Source organism: Molothrus ater, chromosome 3 (assembly GCF_012460135.2).
Source record: "Molothrus ater isolate BHLD 08-10-18 breed brown headed cowbird chromosome 3, BPBGC_Mater_1.1, whole genome shotgun sequence".
Taxonomy (NCBI): domain Eukaryota; kingdom Metazoa; phylum Chordata; class Aves; order Passeriformes; family Icteridae; genus Molothrus; species Molothrus ater.
In genome coordinates this window covers 104,993,431-105,010,821 of record NC_050480.2, presented here as the reverse complement: position 1 = coordinate 105,010,821, position 17,391 = coordinate 104,993,431, and the positions used below count along the sequence as shown (strand labels likewise).

The following is a 17,391-nucleotide window of genomic DNA, read 5'->3' as shown; positions in this document are numbered from 1 at the left end:
AGATTGTTTCTCTTTCATCATCTGGTGCAGCTTATTTACATATATATGTGTGTATATATTGCTTCTACATTTATCTGTGTGCATATGTATGAATAAAAATAGACAAATACAGAAGGTAAAGTGACCTGGCAGGATAACTAAATTATGACTGATTTTAAATGTTATTTCCCTCTCAGCTGATTAAATGAAGAATTGAGGTTTTGGATCATTTTCTATTGCGGTTTTTGCACAATTAGAGCCCATTTCTACATGTGGTTTCTTTAACAAAATCACAAAGTAATTCAGTGATGGTGCACTATTTTTATGTTCTGCCTCTTCATCATTTATTTATGCTCTTCATTTCCACAATAACTGCCTTTTCAACTTTAAGGATATTATAGTTAATATAATTTCTGCCTGTTTAAATGAAATTTTGTTTCTTACTTTAATTGAAAATAGTATATTGATGTGCTGTGCATTTCAAAAAGTGCTTTATACCAGATGTTTCATATTATTGTCAAATGATATGTATGTATTATTTTTCTCTATATTTTCTGGCCAAATTCATTTGACTTTCAACATATACCTTGTCAGCTGCCTTTATGAACCACTGAGGAAATTGCTGGAAATGGATGCCATAACAAGTTACGTGTATAAAACCCCATAATTCTTCAATTAGGGAGCCTTCTAAATGTTTATGCGCAATGTTTCTATGCAGTATGCTAATTTTTGCATATATGCTTGTATTTATAAAACAGTTTGTCTGTATATGTGTACTCAGGTGTTCACAATGAATTTATGTAGACCAGAAACACCAATTTAATATTTTCTTGTTAATTATGAGCACATGAGGTGTCCAGTTTATGTCTGCAGTCCTGCACAGCTACACAGTGTTGTTGGTATTGGTAATTACAGCTATCTGAGGTAGCAAGGTCTACTGTTTAGAATTCTTCTTCTTCTGATATTATGAATTTGCATTGAATCATTAAAACAAAAAAATAAAATCAAATTTAATTCCAGATGAGCAACTTCTCATAGCCTAAAATTTTATTTAAATTAAGTAATTGATAGTTGCATCCTGAGCCAGTTGGCCTCTTGTGGATGACCTAAGTGTTGAGTTGCAGATGAGTTTACTGCATGCAAGTGTGGCAAAGGCAGGTTGACCAATCTTGCAGCCATATATGATGAGTTTTAGTAGCTCTGTGTTAAAAACTGTTTTTCAGATATGACACTGCAGACCATTAGCAGTCTAGAAGATTGTGGGAAGTTAAGTCTGTGCATTTCTGTCAGCTGCACATTATTTTTCTGTAAGAATTCAATTGCAAGGTTAAATGATACTCCAAAAGATACATTAAGCATTGTCAGTGGTTCAAAGCTTTTGAAAATTATTGCCCTGTAGCTCTGAAAGAAATGGATCTCGATGCTTAATTTATCATCATAGTATCAACTATGTAAATAAAATGATTTTCTGCCAAAACATCTGTAAATTATTACCAAGGCAGCTACTGTCCACCAAGACCTTATGCCTGTCACAGTCTTTTAACAGGTGTAATAACCTGAGAATCCAATGGTAATGTCATTGGTGGGTTTCAATTAGAAATACACAGAAACATAGGTTGCTGTAGAAAATAAAGCATTTTGAGGAATCCATGAGGATGGTAAATAAATTTTCACTAAGTTGCATCAGGAAATTTCCTTTATACTTCTAATCACTTTCCAGACTATGAAGTTTCTCATTTATGTAATTCTGTGGAGTTGAGAGTTTTGTTTGTGGCTACTGAAAAGGTGATTCCAGAATATATTACATTTGGATAATTGCATGCCTTTTAATCATGAGGTATTTATGATACTCCTATTTAGGCTAGGATATTTTGAGTAGGACTGGGTATGTAGCATGTGGGTTTAGGAGCAACATTCAATTTGTTCAAGCACAGTTTATTACCATTAACAATAAATGCTTCATTTAAGTTCTTCATAACTTAACAGTTTCATGTGAAAAACACTGCTTGTCCTTGAAAGCAGTTCTTTATTTTTCTGATGATATAGAAAACCTGTTGATTAGGAGCAAAATTCTGGATAAAGGTCTATCTTTAAATCAGTGCTGATAAAAATAAATTAGAAATCATGACTTTTAGTCATGTTCTTTTAGTTGTTTAGTAGGTTTATGTTACCAAAACCAGAAGATAGAGGTGGCAACTGGCAACATGGCAACTTTCTTAATTGTTTTTGCTTAAGTACTAGTAACAGGAATAGATATAAAGATTTCTCCAGTATCTTCTATGTTCCTTTCCTTTATTGAAGCTGAATAGAATCTGCTTATGACTACTGACTCCTGGGTCATTTTTGCATATTATGAATGTTACACATGTGAGTATAGGTTTGAAAACATAAGAAGAGACATGGTGAACATGACAACTCTTAATCTAGAGTGATATTTGTTGAAAATATAGTTTTTTATACCACAGAAACATATTTTGTTATACAAAGTCAAAATAGTTAGTGTCAAAACAGGACAAAGGGAAATGCTTGAAACAAATTATTGCATGATCTTGTTTTTCTAAAAAAAGATACAGTGAAAAGCTGCTTATAATTTTGAATAATAATTGTCATTCAAGTCCATTGGCATCTGCAAAAATGCAATTGTTAACTGCCTAATGACACATATTTGCATAGTAATAGACTAGCTATTCTTGCTTAATTTTCTATACAAGAATAGTTATTGCTATTTCTATTTCTATCCTGTCAATTAAAATTCAGAATAATTTCTACTACCTGTAGAAGTCAGTAAAGTATTGTTTGTTTGTCTTATTTTTAATTCACCCTCTGCTTTAATTTTCACTCTATTCATTTTTCCTCTGCAGTTTGTGATATATTTGGCTAACGCTACAAATGGAAGATAGCACAGATCCTATTATAGTGTTCTGAAACAGGTTTTCTTTAGTGCAAAATGTATATAACTGTTGTTTAAAGGCAGAGTTGTCAAGTTTCATGTGGGCAAGTAATTTTCACTTGAATCATCCTCCCATAAGTGCTGCTGTGTGAACACTGGCTGTTCTCCAATGTAAAAGTTTGATGTCATGGGAGTTTCCTATTTTAATGCTAGAGGCTTAGTGTGACTTAAAGTCCACAACTGTTTTATGCATAGCCTTGAAATACATCCATATATCCATAGCCTGGAAATGACAGCAAACCCCTATAACTTTCAGTTTTACATAGTGGCAGAGGATGCAATGTCACATTTTACATGGGCATAGCTGAGTGCCTCTCTGAAATGCCTGTGTATTGCTATGGAACAAAAGGGAGAAATTAGGGATTTGCATCCCTAATTGCTGAGCTAAGATGTTATTGAGATCAGAGATGTGATGTGGGGCCTCACATGACTGAGTGCTGCAATGGATGGAAACAGAATCTTGAGCAAGGTCAAGGTTAGGGCAGCAAGAAGCTTGTGTGTGAGAGCACAGAGGGATACCTGGAGCTCTGCCTAGGGATGAATGATGAGCCAGAATTCAGGAGGAGGATTAGCCAGTAGATAGACATAAGCAATGTTGATTTTACTACAGACACTGCTCAGGAATAAAGTAAATGAGGCCTTCTTCAGACAACTAGAAGAAGCCTCATGTTTTTAGTCCCTGGTCTTCTGGGGAGACTTTACCACTGCAATGTCTGCTAGAGAGACGGCACAGCAGAGCAAAAGCAATCCAGTAAGTTTCTGGAGTGTGTTGATGACAATTTCCCAACACAGATGATTGAGGAGCTGGTGAAGGTTGATGCTGTGCTGTACCTTGTATTTACAAAAAGGGAAAGGCAGGTTGGGGATCTGAATGCTGGGAAATGTTTTGGCTGCAGTGACCATGAGATGGTGGAGTTCAAGATTTTAATGGAGGGAACAAGGCAAAAAAAGCTGCATGTCCTGGGCTGCATGAGAACACTTTGTCCTTTTCAGAAATCTTGAAAGGATCCTATGACAGGTGGTCTGGAATAGCTAGGGGATTTTCAGGTATCAGATCTTCCAAGCTCAAGAACAGTCCATCCTGATGTACAGGAAATAAAGCAAATGGCCCAAGGCAAGTATGGATGAGAAAGAAACTCCTGACAAACATAAGGGAGGGTAAAGCAGGGACAAAAGGCCCAGGAGTAATATAAAACCACTGTCCAAGCATGCAGAAATAGGATTAGGAAAGCCAAACTCTGTTTGAAAGTGAATCTGGCAAGTTGTGTGAAGGGCAGCAAGAGGGCTTCCACAAGTACAGCAGCAGCAGCAGCAGGAAGGCAGCTAAGGAAAATTATGGCTCTTGACTGAATGGGGCAGCAAAGCTTGTGACATAAAACATCTGTAACACCGAGCTATTCAATGTCCTCTTTGCCTTGGTCTTGCTAGTAAGATTTGCCTAGGAATTTCAGAGTCCCTGGGGCAAATGGGAAAGATCATAACAAAAACTTATCCTTAGTCATACCCTTGCTGTAAGAGAAATAAAAATTAAGAATAAGAAATATGATAGTATTTCAAAATTTGTGTAATAGAGCATTTTTTTTATGGATAGATGTAAAACACACAAGGCAAAATGAAAGAAGGGCCAATAGGAAGAAAATAAACTTCCAATATAATGTCCCTACCAGAACCCTTTACATAGTCTCATGAATGGCATGAAGATGAGCTGGGGGAGGTTTAGGTTGGACATTAGAAAAAGATTTTTCACCCAGAGAGTGCTTGGGCACTGGAAGAGGCTCCCCAGGGAAATGGTCACAGCACCAGCCTGACAGAATTCAAAAGGAATTTGGACAATGCTCTTGGGCACATGGTGGGATTCTTGGGGTTGTCCTGTGCCAAGCCAGGAGGAAGACTTTGATAATCCTTGTAGTTCTCTTCCAACTCAAAAAATTCTGTGATTCATAAACAATAAAAAAATTAGATGGGACTGTGCAATAAAGCATTCACTAGGATAGTCACATTTTAAGTAAATATACATTTAAAAAATTTCCACATTAAAAAATACAGAAATTGAAATTATAGGGTACATGTGTGAACAGTACTATTATTGCAGATAAATAAATAAGTGCACAATGCAATAGTAAAAATATCTGCACAGTGAAGTAATTACCCCTTAAAACCTAGTGTATCAAAATAGAAAGGTAGTTAGATAAATAGTGATGATAAATAGATTTTTATGAGATTATATAGTGTTTTGAAAAAATCCTAGGTTTTGTTTTAACAGGGATGATCAGAAGTCATTTATTTGAGTGAATAAATCAAAATTTAGAGAGTGATTAATGGCAACCTATCAAGACTTCAAAATATATCACCTTACTGTTTTGATTAGCTGATGAAACATTATATATTTCTTTGTTATTAATTAATATTTTCTGTTAAAATATTGTATGGTATTGTGCAACTTTGTTCACAGCACAGTTTCCTAAATGTTTCTCTTTAATTTTTTTTGACTTCTCAACCTGGAATGAAAATTTATATATTCCAATCCACATTATTTAATGTTATGTGATGAGTAAATGCAGTCTGCCTTTAAATTGTGATTTTTTTGTAGACAAGGAAGGAAATAAAAAATGTCTCATTAGCACTAGTTTGTAGGCAGCTTAGTAATCCTTCAGTTTTCTGTAGTAAAAGATCTTAGTACACATGCAAATTATATCAATATTTCTTTTAAATACAAGATGTACTAACATTAATTAAAATAATTAGAAAGTAAATTCAAATTCTCTTGTTGCCTTAGTAAGTGACAGCCTGTTCAGCTCTTTCCATTCCCATGGTGTTGTTTAATGTGCAGAAGGACTTTAAGATGCAAAATACAAAAATCTGCTAAAGCAAAAATAAGATTTCTAAGTTAAACTTTTTAAGATTGTTATAGGTCAACTTATGAATTTCTTATTTATTGCTGTTTTCTTAGTTATTAGTTCTGGATTGTTCTTCATGAGTTACTGGATTTGGTGAGAGAAATGGGAAATCACATTCATACAGTGCTATGCTATCAGTTAGATCTGGTACCCTAAGATATCCTGATTCAGCATCATTTTTGATCAAGAGCCATTAGTGAGCTCTGTGTGTTGTTTTCATGTATATTTTGGATGTAATATACTTTCATTCTGTAAATGTTGGGCATTGCAATTTTGAACTGTATCTTGGCAGTTAGGGAGAAATCACAGCATGGGAGAAAAAAGTTTTATTAATCTTTAGAATTAGGCTACATGTTAGAGTTTTACTTAGTCTGTAAGGTGGTTCTATTTAATGATATGGAGGGAAATGTTTTTATCATAAATAAATGTCATTAGCAGTCCTTGGGGGAAAGCATTGAAACTTTTTTAGGAATTGAGTTTTGTAAAATACTTGGAGGAGTTTTCATGCTGACCTCAAGGCAGAAGATGGACAGATTAATCTGTTGATCAATATCCCTAATTGTTCATTTTCAGCAGAAGTAATACCCAGATCAAGAACCACATAAAAGAACATGTTATAAGGATTTAGCTGTGTGAAGCCAAGCAGTGTCTTGAGGCTAAAATATAGATGCTTGTTTCTTTACCACATAGTTAATAACAGCACTGAAATAAATAAATTCATTCTTTAGTCTTAGTTTCTTTGAAAGGTATGGGGCAAAGTGGCTGGCAAAACCCAGGCCTTCTCTCATCGAGGAGAGGTGCTCAGTAAGGGAATTGCTGAACTCAAGCATTCAAGTGACCAGCACTTTTAATAGGAAGATGGAAAGATAAGTGAAAGACTCAGCATGTTTCCCCAGAAAAATGATGCAACATTTTAGGGCTATCATAGAGAATGTCAGTTTGAGATATGTATTTTCCCGTAGGAAAAGTTAATCCAAGCATCTTGGCTGTCCAAGGCAAAAGAAATGAATTTCAAGGTATTTCAAGTACCTGATTATACATTTTTAGTAATAATAGCACACTTCTCTGCACTTTGGTGATGCACTAACATCTTTCGTAAAGATTAAAACCTGGAATATGCAACTCTTTGGGGAATGCAAGCACTTCCTGCTGTGAATTTTAAACAAAGTCTTCAGTAAAAGGTTTGATTTGATTTATACTTTGCAAAAATTTTGAGGAGGTAATCTAGCTAGAGACATTTGCTTTCTCCTTTAATGTATATTTTTTATTATTTAAAAGCTTTGGTTTCAGGAGAGCAGCAGCAGACGCTTTCAGCACTAGGGCTGTATACACCAGAGCTGGCTTTGAACTGCAAAGTACAGATCTAATTACACAGCTTGTAACTGTGGAACCACTTCTCTCTATTCTAAATTACTTTTCCTAACTTATTTGCATAATGTAATGCACAGAGATTTTGCCACTGAAATATAATATTCTCTGACACAGTTAGGACAGGCTAAATTTACCCTCCTAAGACTATATTGCTGTCTTACAGTATATTTGAATGTTTACTGACTTCATTGGGGAAAAAAAACATCCAACGAGGTGTTATATGTCAATTTTTAGCTAGGGCTGGTTCTTTAAAAACATGTTGTGATGTACAGAGATTACAAGATGTAACAAGATGTACAGAGATTGTTGTCTGTCTGAAAAGTTCTGGCTTTTTAGTCAACAATTTTGCAATCACTTTAAATTTTTTCAGGTGTTGATATGTCATCATTTAACACGTAAAAGCCAACGAATCCAGCTGTACATTATTAAATCAGGGGGAGATAAATGTCAGAAAAGAGTGCTGCGCACCTAAAAATTAAGTGTCTATAAGAACTGTAGAAAGGCTTCTGGGTAGAGGACAGTTGCACAATGCTTGTTTCTTAGTTATTGTCTGCATACTAAGGTCTTACTGAATGAATGATTGCTATGGTGTCAGTTTGTCATACATGTAGGCAGAAGCTTTAGAAATCATAACTGAAGTTTTATTCCAAGCCTCTGCTAGATAAAAGCAGAAACATGTGCGGGTTTTTTTTTTGTTTACACCTGATGAATTTATTGAAATTTATTGAGTATAATAGGCAGAAGAGAAAGGGAACTCAATGTGGTCCCAATCCATCTGTCCCATTCCAGTTCTTGAAGCATCTATACTGAGTGCCTCTGAGTATCAAGGTTTCTAAAGCCCACAGGGATGTTTCTAGACATACATTATGGCAGGCACTAATCAGAAAGAAAGAAAGAAAGAATATTTTACTTGTTTTTAGGTAAAAGACTCCAACTCTTTTTTGAGATCTCTTGACATTCTCAACAGCATGAAAAAAAAAGTAAAAATATTTCTCTCAAACAGTTTGATTAGTGTTTTCATGGCTTTTGAATATTCCATTAGTGGTCCTGCTGTTAACAGTGGTAATATTCTTGTGGGCTTTTAACTGTGAGCATTGCAGAGTAGTTCTCTTCTGTTTGATTGGTTGTTCTTTTCTCACATAGCCAAGTTGTAGCATCAGAATGTTTATTAGCCCAGCATTTGTTTCCAGATCATTTAGGATGTGTCAAATAACACAACTCTTTACATCAATGTTAATCTTAGTGCTGTATGGCCAACAATTGTTCTCTATTTTTAAGGACTTAAAAATTTTTAAAAAATACAATCTCCTCAAAAGCACTTTGAAAATATTAAATAACAATGTAGGCAGGATCATCCTTTAATTGCCTTTGAATTACGTTAGTTTTCATCAGTATGTCATGTATTTACTAGTTTTTGTCATTCCCATGGGCAGTATTTTGTAATTAAAGAGTTTTCATTATTTGATTAAACCTTTTTTATTATTTCTCACTGGTCCTGTTTCTTTCTGTCTAAAGGTGATGGTGTTTGTTCATGCTAGAAATGCTACAGTACGAACTGCTATGGCTCTTCGAGAAAAAGCAAAAAACAATGGTCATATTTGTCACTTCTTGTCACCCCAAGGGTCAGAATATGGGCAAGCTGAAAAACAGGTAAGTGAATAATTTACACTGGTAGTCTTTTCAGTCTTGGAATTGATATTTTTTTACAAAACAGTCCCAGCATGGGAATAGATGCAGCATTTTTGAGCTTCTGGGAAGATTTTGCTTTGAAAAGCCATATGAGGTTGCTGAATTGAATAGGGGAGCAGGAGTAATAGTAAAGGAAGAGCAAAGTCTTGTTATTTTCAGTTTGTTAAGATAAAGCTTATAATTGTGTTTCATGCAGCTTGCACTACTTGACAATAACTTTCATGTTTGCAGCTAAGGAAGTCTCTGAACCACCAGTTTCAAGGAATATGCCATTATATCTGCTGAAAGAACATTTCTATAACAATCCTTAATTCTGTGCTGTGTGTGGCATTTATATTTGGTGATATCAACTGAAGTCCAAAGATTAGATTTAGCAGTGTCTTTTTAAGATCCCATGAAAAATAAGGTTCTTTCTCTTTCCACAATTGATTTCTCCCCATGAACAAAGAGAAGATACTTACTGTAAAAGTTTTAATACATATGGGAGATGCTTTCTTGCACTGGAAAATATATCTATAAACTCTTCCGTATTTTGGACCTGTGAATTACAATCTTCTGAGGGTTTTAGGTTCTTGTGTCTGTTGTTAGTTATAATAAATATGTTACTTTATTATAAACCTCTGAAGAGAATGTGGAAAGATTCATTCAGTCTTAGTAATTATGAATGGAGCATAGATGTTACAGTTGGCAGAATCAGATTTCTGAAACATGGAGAAATCAGGGTAAATTATGTTCTTTTTGGCAAGATGCTTCTGAGAGCTATAATAAATATTTTAAAATTATGCTCTTATAAGTTGATGTCATTATATTTCATAACATAACATATTTAAAAGCCCCTCTTTTTCTAGTAGATCCTAGTATCAGCTGTATTATAAAAATAACATCAAACTTGAACTTGAAGACCCCATGTTTCTACTATAGCACTAATTATTGCTGAACCTTTTTTCATTAGATTTCTTAGAAAAAAAAACTGAAACTCTTCATTTATTAAAAATAATGTTAGTTTTTTAATGGTAATACAAGAAAAAAATTAAGCTATTGAAAGTAGTCAAAAATTATTGCCAAAGAAATTAAGAAAAATTTTATGCTTATTTCAGCAGTGCATATTTTGTGAGATATCTGTCAAAGAAGTATTCATCCAACTCACTGTGTATGTCAGTGAAAACAGCTCCTGTATCTTTAGTTTTACTTTTCATTAATTAATGAAATTAGATTAAATTAATTAGAAAGCATATTCCTGTGTCAATGGAAACCACAAAACAGAGGAAAGTTCTAAACCTGTTTGGAATATGTGTGATATGAATGTGGTTTGATGTGCTGTCATGTTTATTACTTGTGGAAATAGCAGTAGATTTCATCTCTGAGGCCAGTGCATCGAATGCACCGAACTGAAAGCACAGACAGGGAAGTGGAGGAGAGGGAGTTGTGTTCTCTTTCAGGTTGATCTTTGACTGTGAAGAGCCCCACAGTGAAACTGGACATGTGCAGCTCGTGTCTGCTTCAAGGTGGGAGCAGGAAGGAAGGGACAGAGAGATTCTGGTTGAGATCTGTTGTGGACTATCTGTCCAGGCAGATGTAGTGGTTGTGACTTACTCTAGTGGATGCTGGCAGAAGTCTCCCCACTTCATTTTCAACCATTTTCTGGGATAGTGGCATTATTCAGGCCACCCGTGAGGTTCATAAGCTATGCTTAGGGACTGCTTTTGTTTCCAACCAGGCCCCTACTTTGCTGCTCAAGAATTGGTGACATCCATTTCCATGAATGGCAAATTTCATTGTAATGATTGAGTTCAGTATTCAGAGGAAGGTTGTGATGGTAAACAGTGAGACTTAGGACTTTGGGAGAGCAGTGTTTGGCTTATTTAGAGAATTACACAGTAGAATCATCTGGGAAGCTGCCATGAATCAGACAAATCTCTCTGCTTTTACACTGAAGAAATGGCTTGAATAGAGAGGCTGAAAACATCACTGAAAACAGTGATGACTTAGCATCATGATTCAGGAAGTGAGGAAGAAACTGGGAAAGAGAGAGGTAAATGAAAGTGAGTACTTAAATTGTAAGCTTTATATGCTATTCATAAAAAATGCAAGTAAAATATTGTCACTATATAGGTTCATGTGAAATGTACTTGTTATTCTAAGCAAACTCCCAAGAGAATTTGAATTCTTGTGTGGGAATACTGCTCTTTAAATATGAAAATGTAAGCATCACCCCTTTTTCAGGAAAAGCTGTAGACAAGATCAGTACTAATGGTACACACTTCCAAGTGTTCTTACAGAGAAACTTGAGGCATGAAAATGTAATGTGCAAAATTATGGAATCTTTCCCAACAGAATTTTAAAAATTCTTATAAATCAGTACCTAGGAAGAGTGTGGAAGATGAGGCAAAATGCACTTACAAATCAGGCTGGTGATGATTGTCTGGAAAAGCAAGAACAAGTGTGACTGTCCATAACAGAACAAATTTATAACCAGATAAGAAGGAAAAGGTGTGAAGACCAGAGTGTTCTGGTTCCAGCCAAGATTAGGTTAATTTTTTCATTAGCCAAGAGGGGACCTGGAGATTATTCTATACCAACTCACATCATTGCTGGGGTCTGGGAGCAGGGGGAAGGGAGTGTCCTCTGGGCAGAAGGGGCTCCTTCTGGTCATGTAGGTGCAGCAGAGTAGTCTGGTAACACCAGTTCCAGCAGTCACACGTGAATTGTTCCCCTCTTTCTTGTGCCCTGTGTCATTAGTGTTGTTCCTATTACTGTTTGTTTTCTTCCCTTATGGCTGTTTCCAGTAAATTGTTCTTATCTTCACCTTTTTGCCTCCAATCCTCCTTTCCACCTGCAAGGGGAGGCTGTGGGAGGGGGAGAAGCAGGCAAGCAGTGCATGGTTTGGAGACTCTCAGTGGGGAGCAGTAAATTGGGGAGTATCATCCCTAAACCACAGCATATAGCAATGAATGAGTGGGAATTGTGTTCTCAAGCAAGGATCACATAACCTTCTTGTGTCTGTCTTGAATCTTGCAATGGCTATGAAGAGACAGAAGAACTTTAAATTCTTCCAGTGATCAGTATATGTCATTTGCACATATTACATGAGTGTAAATTTGGAGTATTTTACTTCTTGTGCCTGTAAGTGTGATTGAGATATTGGGGGAAAATACTATTTTTTATTACTGTTGTTAGTATTTTACACAGATTAGATACTGCAGTGTACTTAAGGTTTCCTTCACTGTCACATATAAATAAATCAGTAATGGAAATACTAAAAGCAGAGTGAAGGCCTAGTCATACTGAAATCAGTAGCAAAACACCCCCAGTAACTTTTCCCAACATACTTCCATTTGTCCTCTTTCAGGATCCATTCAACAAACAAAGCTAAATTATATTCATTTCATTTACAATAAAAATTAATTACTTTGTTGATTCTGGCTCTGTTACCTAATAACTATTGTCTACAAAAGGAGTTTTCAAGATATTGAGGGAATTTGTGGTTTTATGTTCTCTGTTCATCAGAAATTTGCTGTTTAAACTAATGTGAATATACTGTATTGAAATAATTATGTCACAGCATGTATCTTTGAGGCATATTTTTATTTATATACAGTTAGCACAATAAAGATACTAATCAAATAAGATATATAGTCTGCCAAAGCAGAACTGTGCATAAACAGCCATCAATTATCATAAAATGAGTAATATGCCAGCAACATTTCTCTGAGCAATTAAGGCTCTTACATATGAAGACTTATGAGTTCACCAAAGATTTCAGTGATTAGAGCATGTGGTGGGTTGTTATTAAAACTATTACTGTTCAATCTAAATTTTATTTTTCTTTCTTAGCAGTAAATATTTCCAACAGAAGTGGCTATATTAAGAGCAGTAATGTATGTGCATCTTACCAAAGGGTTTTACCATCATGTATTTTATCAAGGGAACTTTCAGTGCCAGTATTTTTAAAGATTTCAAAGTGTAACAGATAAAGAAAGACACAAGGCACAGTGAAGTCAAGTTGGATATAAAGAAGTTAGTTATTTTCCTTAACTTTCTGCTTTCTTTCCAATAACCCATCCTGGAATTAGACACCAGAGCCTGGAATAGCAGTGCCTGAATCAACTACAATGCTGCATTCAGGTATCCTGAAAGTCCAGAAGTTTTCTCTTTCAATGGTAATTCTAATGCTGGAGAGGTTTACTGGCTAAGGTACAAACTTCAGTACCACATAGGTGAACACACAGAGCCTACATTTACAGCCTTAAGTGACTGTCATCAGGAATTGCATCTGTACAGTTTTCTACCATTACAACTGTTAGGAAAAAAAAAAGAAAATGTTATTGCAGACAACTGTTGTTCTAAACAGACCAAGTCAGAGCTGTAGAAATACTGCAGGGACACACTAATGGATTCATAGTTTTTGTGTACAAGAAGGACCAGCTGTTGTGAAATGTTTATAATGTGATGTAGGGAATTGAGCAAGGCACGAAATTCTGTTTGAGCACCAGTAACAATTTCTAAAATGTTTATAGCCTTGATATGTGTAATTCTTCATGTCTGAATTGGCCTGCCTAGTGCTCTAGACCCAGGATCTTATGCTTGTTCTCTTCATTGACTTAATTTTTTTTTCCCTGAGAAAGTTTTTATTATTTGAAATAGCAAATTATTCTTTTTAGAGGTAGATCAAGCTACTCAGAAAGTCTTTCAGTGGCAAAGTTAGAGGGGCCAAGAGATTATACTGGGCAGAGCATTCACACTCCTCTTCCTTAGGCATTGCTGTTCAAAGCAGCTATTGCTCTAGACAGACTGTGTGTCAGACCTGGTACCTGGTGTAAGCATTTCTTACCCCTTACACCATAAATCAGATACATTTTATGCAATAAGTTGAGTATTAACATGATAAAACACGACTATTAAGAGCTTTTCTAGGTTCTTTTTAAAATCTATTCTCCAAAAATGACCTGGTTTCTTTGTTCCTGAAACCTCCAAGATGATCTGTAGGTGGGCCAAGGGGTGGTGTGGAACTGATGTGTCCTTGCAAGCACTTACCATTCCTTCAGAATGTTTCTATTTCCAAACTGTACCTTTAATCACCATGTTCATATTTTAAATTTTTGATCACTGGTACAAATATTAAATATCCATAGGTCAAATCGGATCTCTGAAGACATTGACATTCTGTCATGTGAAAGTTCCTATATACAATTAATTTCTTCAGTCATCTTTGGCTGATTTTAATCTCTTTAATAGATGAAATTAATTTTATATAGTACTTAATTCCCAATGCTGCATCATATAAATGAAATTTCTGACAGAAGTTTAACTGTATTATATCACTGCTGTGTGATGCAGAGTGATTAATCTAAGCTTCATAATGATAATATCATGTTTGTCTGACAAGAGATATCTTGTATAAATGGATGTTTATTGGCACTGTTCCCAAATTTAGCAGACTACAGGCCATTCGGTCTTGCCATTTCATTTGACATGAAATTTAGCAATACCTGGCAGAGAATAATCTTGATAATGTAATACAGTCCTTGTTTTGTATTCTGTATGTAGTTTTTGCTGTAATGGATAAATAACATACTTAAAATCATCTGAAATCCAGTATATGACTTACAAGAATAAGTAATACTCAAACAGTCCTAGTCTAGACATAGCAAATGGAAGTAAAGGCTACTTCACAGGATGAACTGAAAAAATAGAATAGTTAAAAGCATTGTATGTATTCTTTACTGGCCTTAAAAATCCAAAAGCAATTACTAATCCTCTTAAGTATCTGTCAAACATTTTTAAACTATTAGAAATTAATTTTTAGAGAGTATTCATCAAATATTTAATGTGTAATCATTTGCCTGACATTTAATTATTTCAGAGCAATCCTAATTTTGTTTTTGTTTTGCTAATAACATATCTAATATTTGATATGCCATTAAAAAAACTATAAAAATAAAATGAGGATATGTATTCAAATACATTAGGCTATAATAAATGTCAAGCATATATTGAAGTTTCCTATTTGTTTTATAATTACTATATTTTTTTATTTGTGAAAAATATTTGCTAATTGTCTCTCAGAGAAGGAAGTGAAGCGCTCTGTATTTCTTTCATGGGATATTTTATTCTGTAGTCCTGCTTGAAGGTCAGAGACAAAATTTACAATAAGATGTGATCCTAAAAATTCAGGTGTTAAAGAAAAATGTGTTCTGTACGCAACAATTCCACTGTTTTAATGAATCCTGAGCTGTGGAATTTAGCATTGTTACTCAGATGGACACTTCGATTTTGGGGCAGCTTTTTTACAGAGGGATGTATTGTGAGCAATAGAAAAATATTGCCTTCAGTTTTTTTAGCAGTATTCCTAGATATTAAAGTTAAGTGTTAGCTGTTGTATACTGAAATAAAAAGTTGACAGAAACAATAAATTTCTTTTTGCTTTTGCTTTTCCTGACCTTTAAAAAGGAAAACCGCTTGAAGTTTGATGTATATTTTTGTTATTATAATAGTTACTTTTTTATGTGTCATTCTAGAAATTGTATTTGCACAGCTTTAAGTTTGTAGTTCTATTTTCAGCCTGATGCTCTGTGTAGTCCTGTGTATTGTTTACAGCCTGCTGGAATTTTCTAGTGTTCTTATTGTGAATCAGAAGGTATAAACTATATGGTATGGACTGAATTGTGTTATCAGCTGTATTTCTGAAAACCAGTCTCTTATCCAAGGATTTCAGACTTCTTGTCTCTCAGACTCTAAAAGTACAGCACTGATGTAACAAGTAACAGTCTTCTGCTATCCTGTGAAAAAATAAAATGGACTTTTCCCCCCACTAATAATCTATGGGCTTGATTGTATATTCTGTTTTATCTATCATGAGTGTCAGCTTGATATGCAACAATGCTTGGTTTCATCCTGTTTATTACTGGAAAGCCACCTCATGAATATTTGTTCTACTTCCAGAAGCTGCACCGCATTAGTAATGGATCTCCTACAAGAAAAATGGGTTAGCAAACCTTTTTCTAGAATGATCTCTGAGGTTGCAAATACAGCTGACCGGGCTGCTGATGTTTTTCTTCAAGGAACTACTGAAAGAGGTTTTATGCTTTTGTACAGAGCTTCTCAGCTATTTCAGAGTTATTCAGGTTAAAATCGGTAATGGATTTAACCAGTGTAAATATAAGATTTAATGCCTTTTCGTACTAATCCTCCATGGAAATGCTCTGATAAACTCTGGGATAATGTGTTGCCTATAGCATCCCCTTTCATTGTTGACAGAATTCCTATTAAATACTAAATGTGCTTAGTAAGATCATTTGAAACTGTTGTCATATTTATAACATGATTAAACATCTCTCCTTAAATGAAATCTACTGCAGTCTTCTGCAAGGTAGTGCAGTCTTTGCATTCAGTAAATTCAGACCTTAAGGAAAATAAATTTGTTTAAATGTTTTATTAGTGCTTCAAAATATAGAAACTGAAATTCAAAGTTATACTGTTTAAAAGAATGTCTTTAATAGGTAATTCTCTTTAAATCTAAGGCTTCTTTTAAAATATACTGAAACTTCTTTCTCTGTGGGATATGGGAAGAATATTAGGCTAATAGAGGTTCCTTGATGTCAGGCTATGACACTGCTTGCTGTAATGAGTAGTTCTAACAAGTTATTTGGTTGATGCTGCAGTTACAGGGATTTGCACAGTCAGTAGCAGCATATGTGTGTTTTTTTTAAATCAGCATAAATGTTAATATTACTGTAAAACTAACTGATTTAAATAAGTGAATGTATTAAAGGTGTAGTACCTTTTCCTATTTTCCTATGCATTCTTAGCTATTTCTTATTTTTTGCAAAAGCAATTGTGATCTCTTTGTCTTTCCTGAAGTCTTGACTGTGAAAATCTCCTTCAGGTAGTTATTAGGATGCTTTAACATGTAATCCAGATCAAAAAGTTTGCTATATCTTTTCCCAGTAGTTATTAATCAACAGCTTCCCTGAATAAGAGGATTTAAACTTGAAATCTCATTGATTGTATCAAGTATATTTGGATTTGAATAGCTGTGCTAATCATAAAGAAACAAATTATCAACTTCTGAGACATGTGGGAGGGAAAAGCAAAACCAAAACCAGTATGATTGTTTTAATTTTGACAAGTTTGGAGACCAGGACTGCATTCTTTGTACTTCAGTAGAACAGCCTAATACCGGCTTTTCATTTTTGCCAGCACTTGTTTTCACCATGTGTAATTAGGTCAGGTGTATATTAAAAATATGTGAGGTATCTTGAATGGATAAATCTCCCTTTTCTTCATTTTGTTCTGTCATTTAACAGGCTGAAAGGCAGGCAATACCTGGTTAGTGGTGAGCACTCCAGCAAGAAGAAATTATAAATAGAGCATAAGTGCTCTCTGCCCTTGCCCCTTTCAGCCCAAAGAGCTTGGTTGCTTCAGCCAGTTTTCAGCTGCTTTCAATCCCCAGACCCCTAGGTCTTGCTTGCTTTTCCAAAATGTGCTAGTTAGTTCTAGTTTGCA

At 34.9% G+C, this 17,391-nt stretch overlaps 1 protein-coding gene across 1 annotated transcript in view; it reads left to right on the top strand.

The window, feature by feature from the left end:
• Nucleotides 1-17,391, top strand: part of ASCC3 (activating signal cointegrator 1 complex subunit 3) — a 251,823-nt gene that overhangs the window by 116,289 nt on the left and 118,143 nt on the right. The window contains exon 14 of the mRNA XM_036380163.2: nt 8,713-8,847. Within this exon, the coding sequence (XP_036236056.1) occupies nt 8,713-8,847 (135 nt within the window). The remainder of the gene's footprint in view (nt 1-8,712; nt 8,848-17,391) is intronic.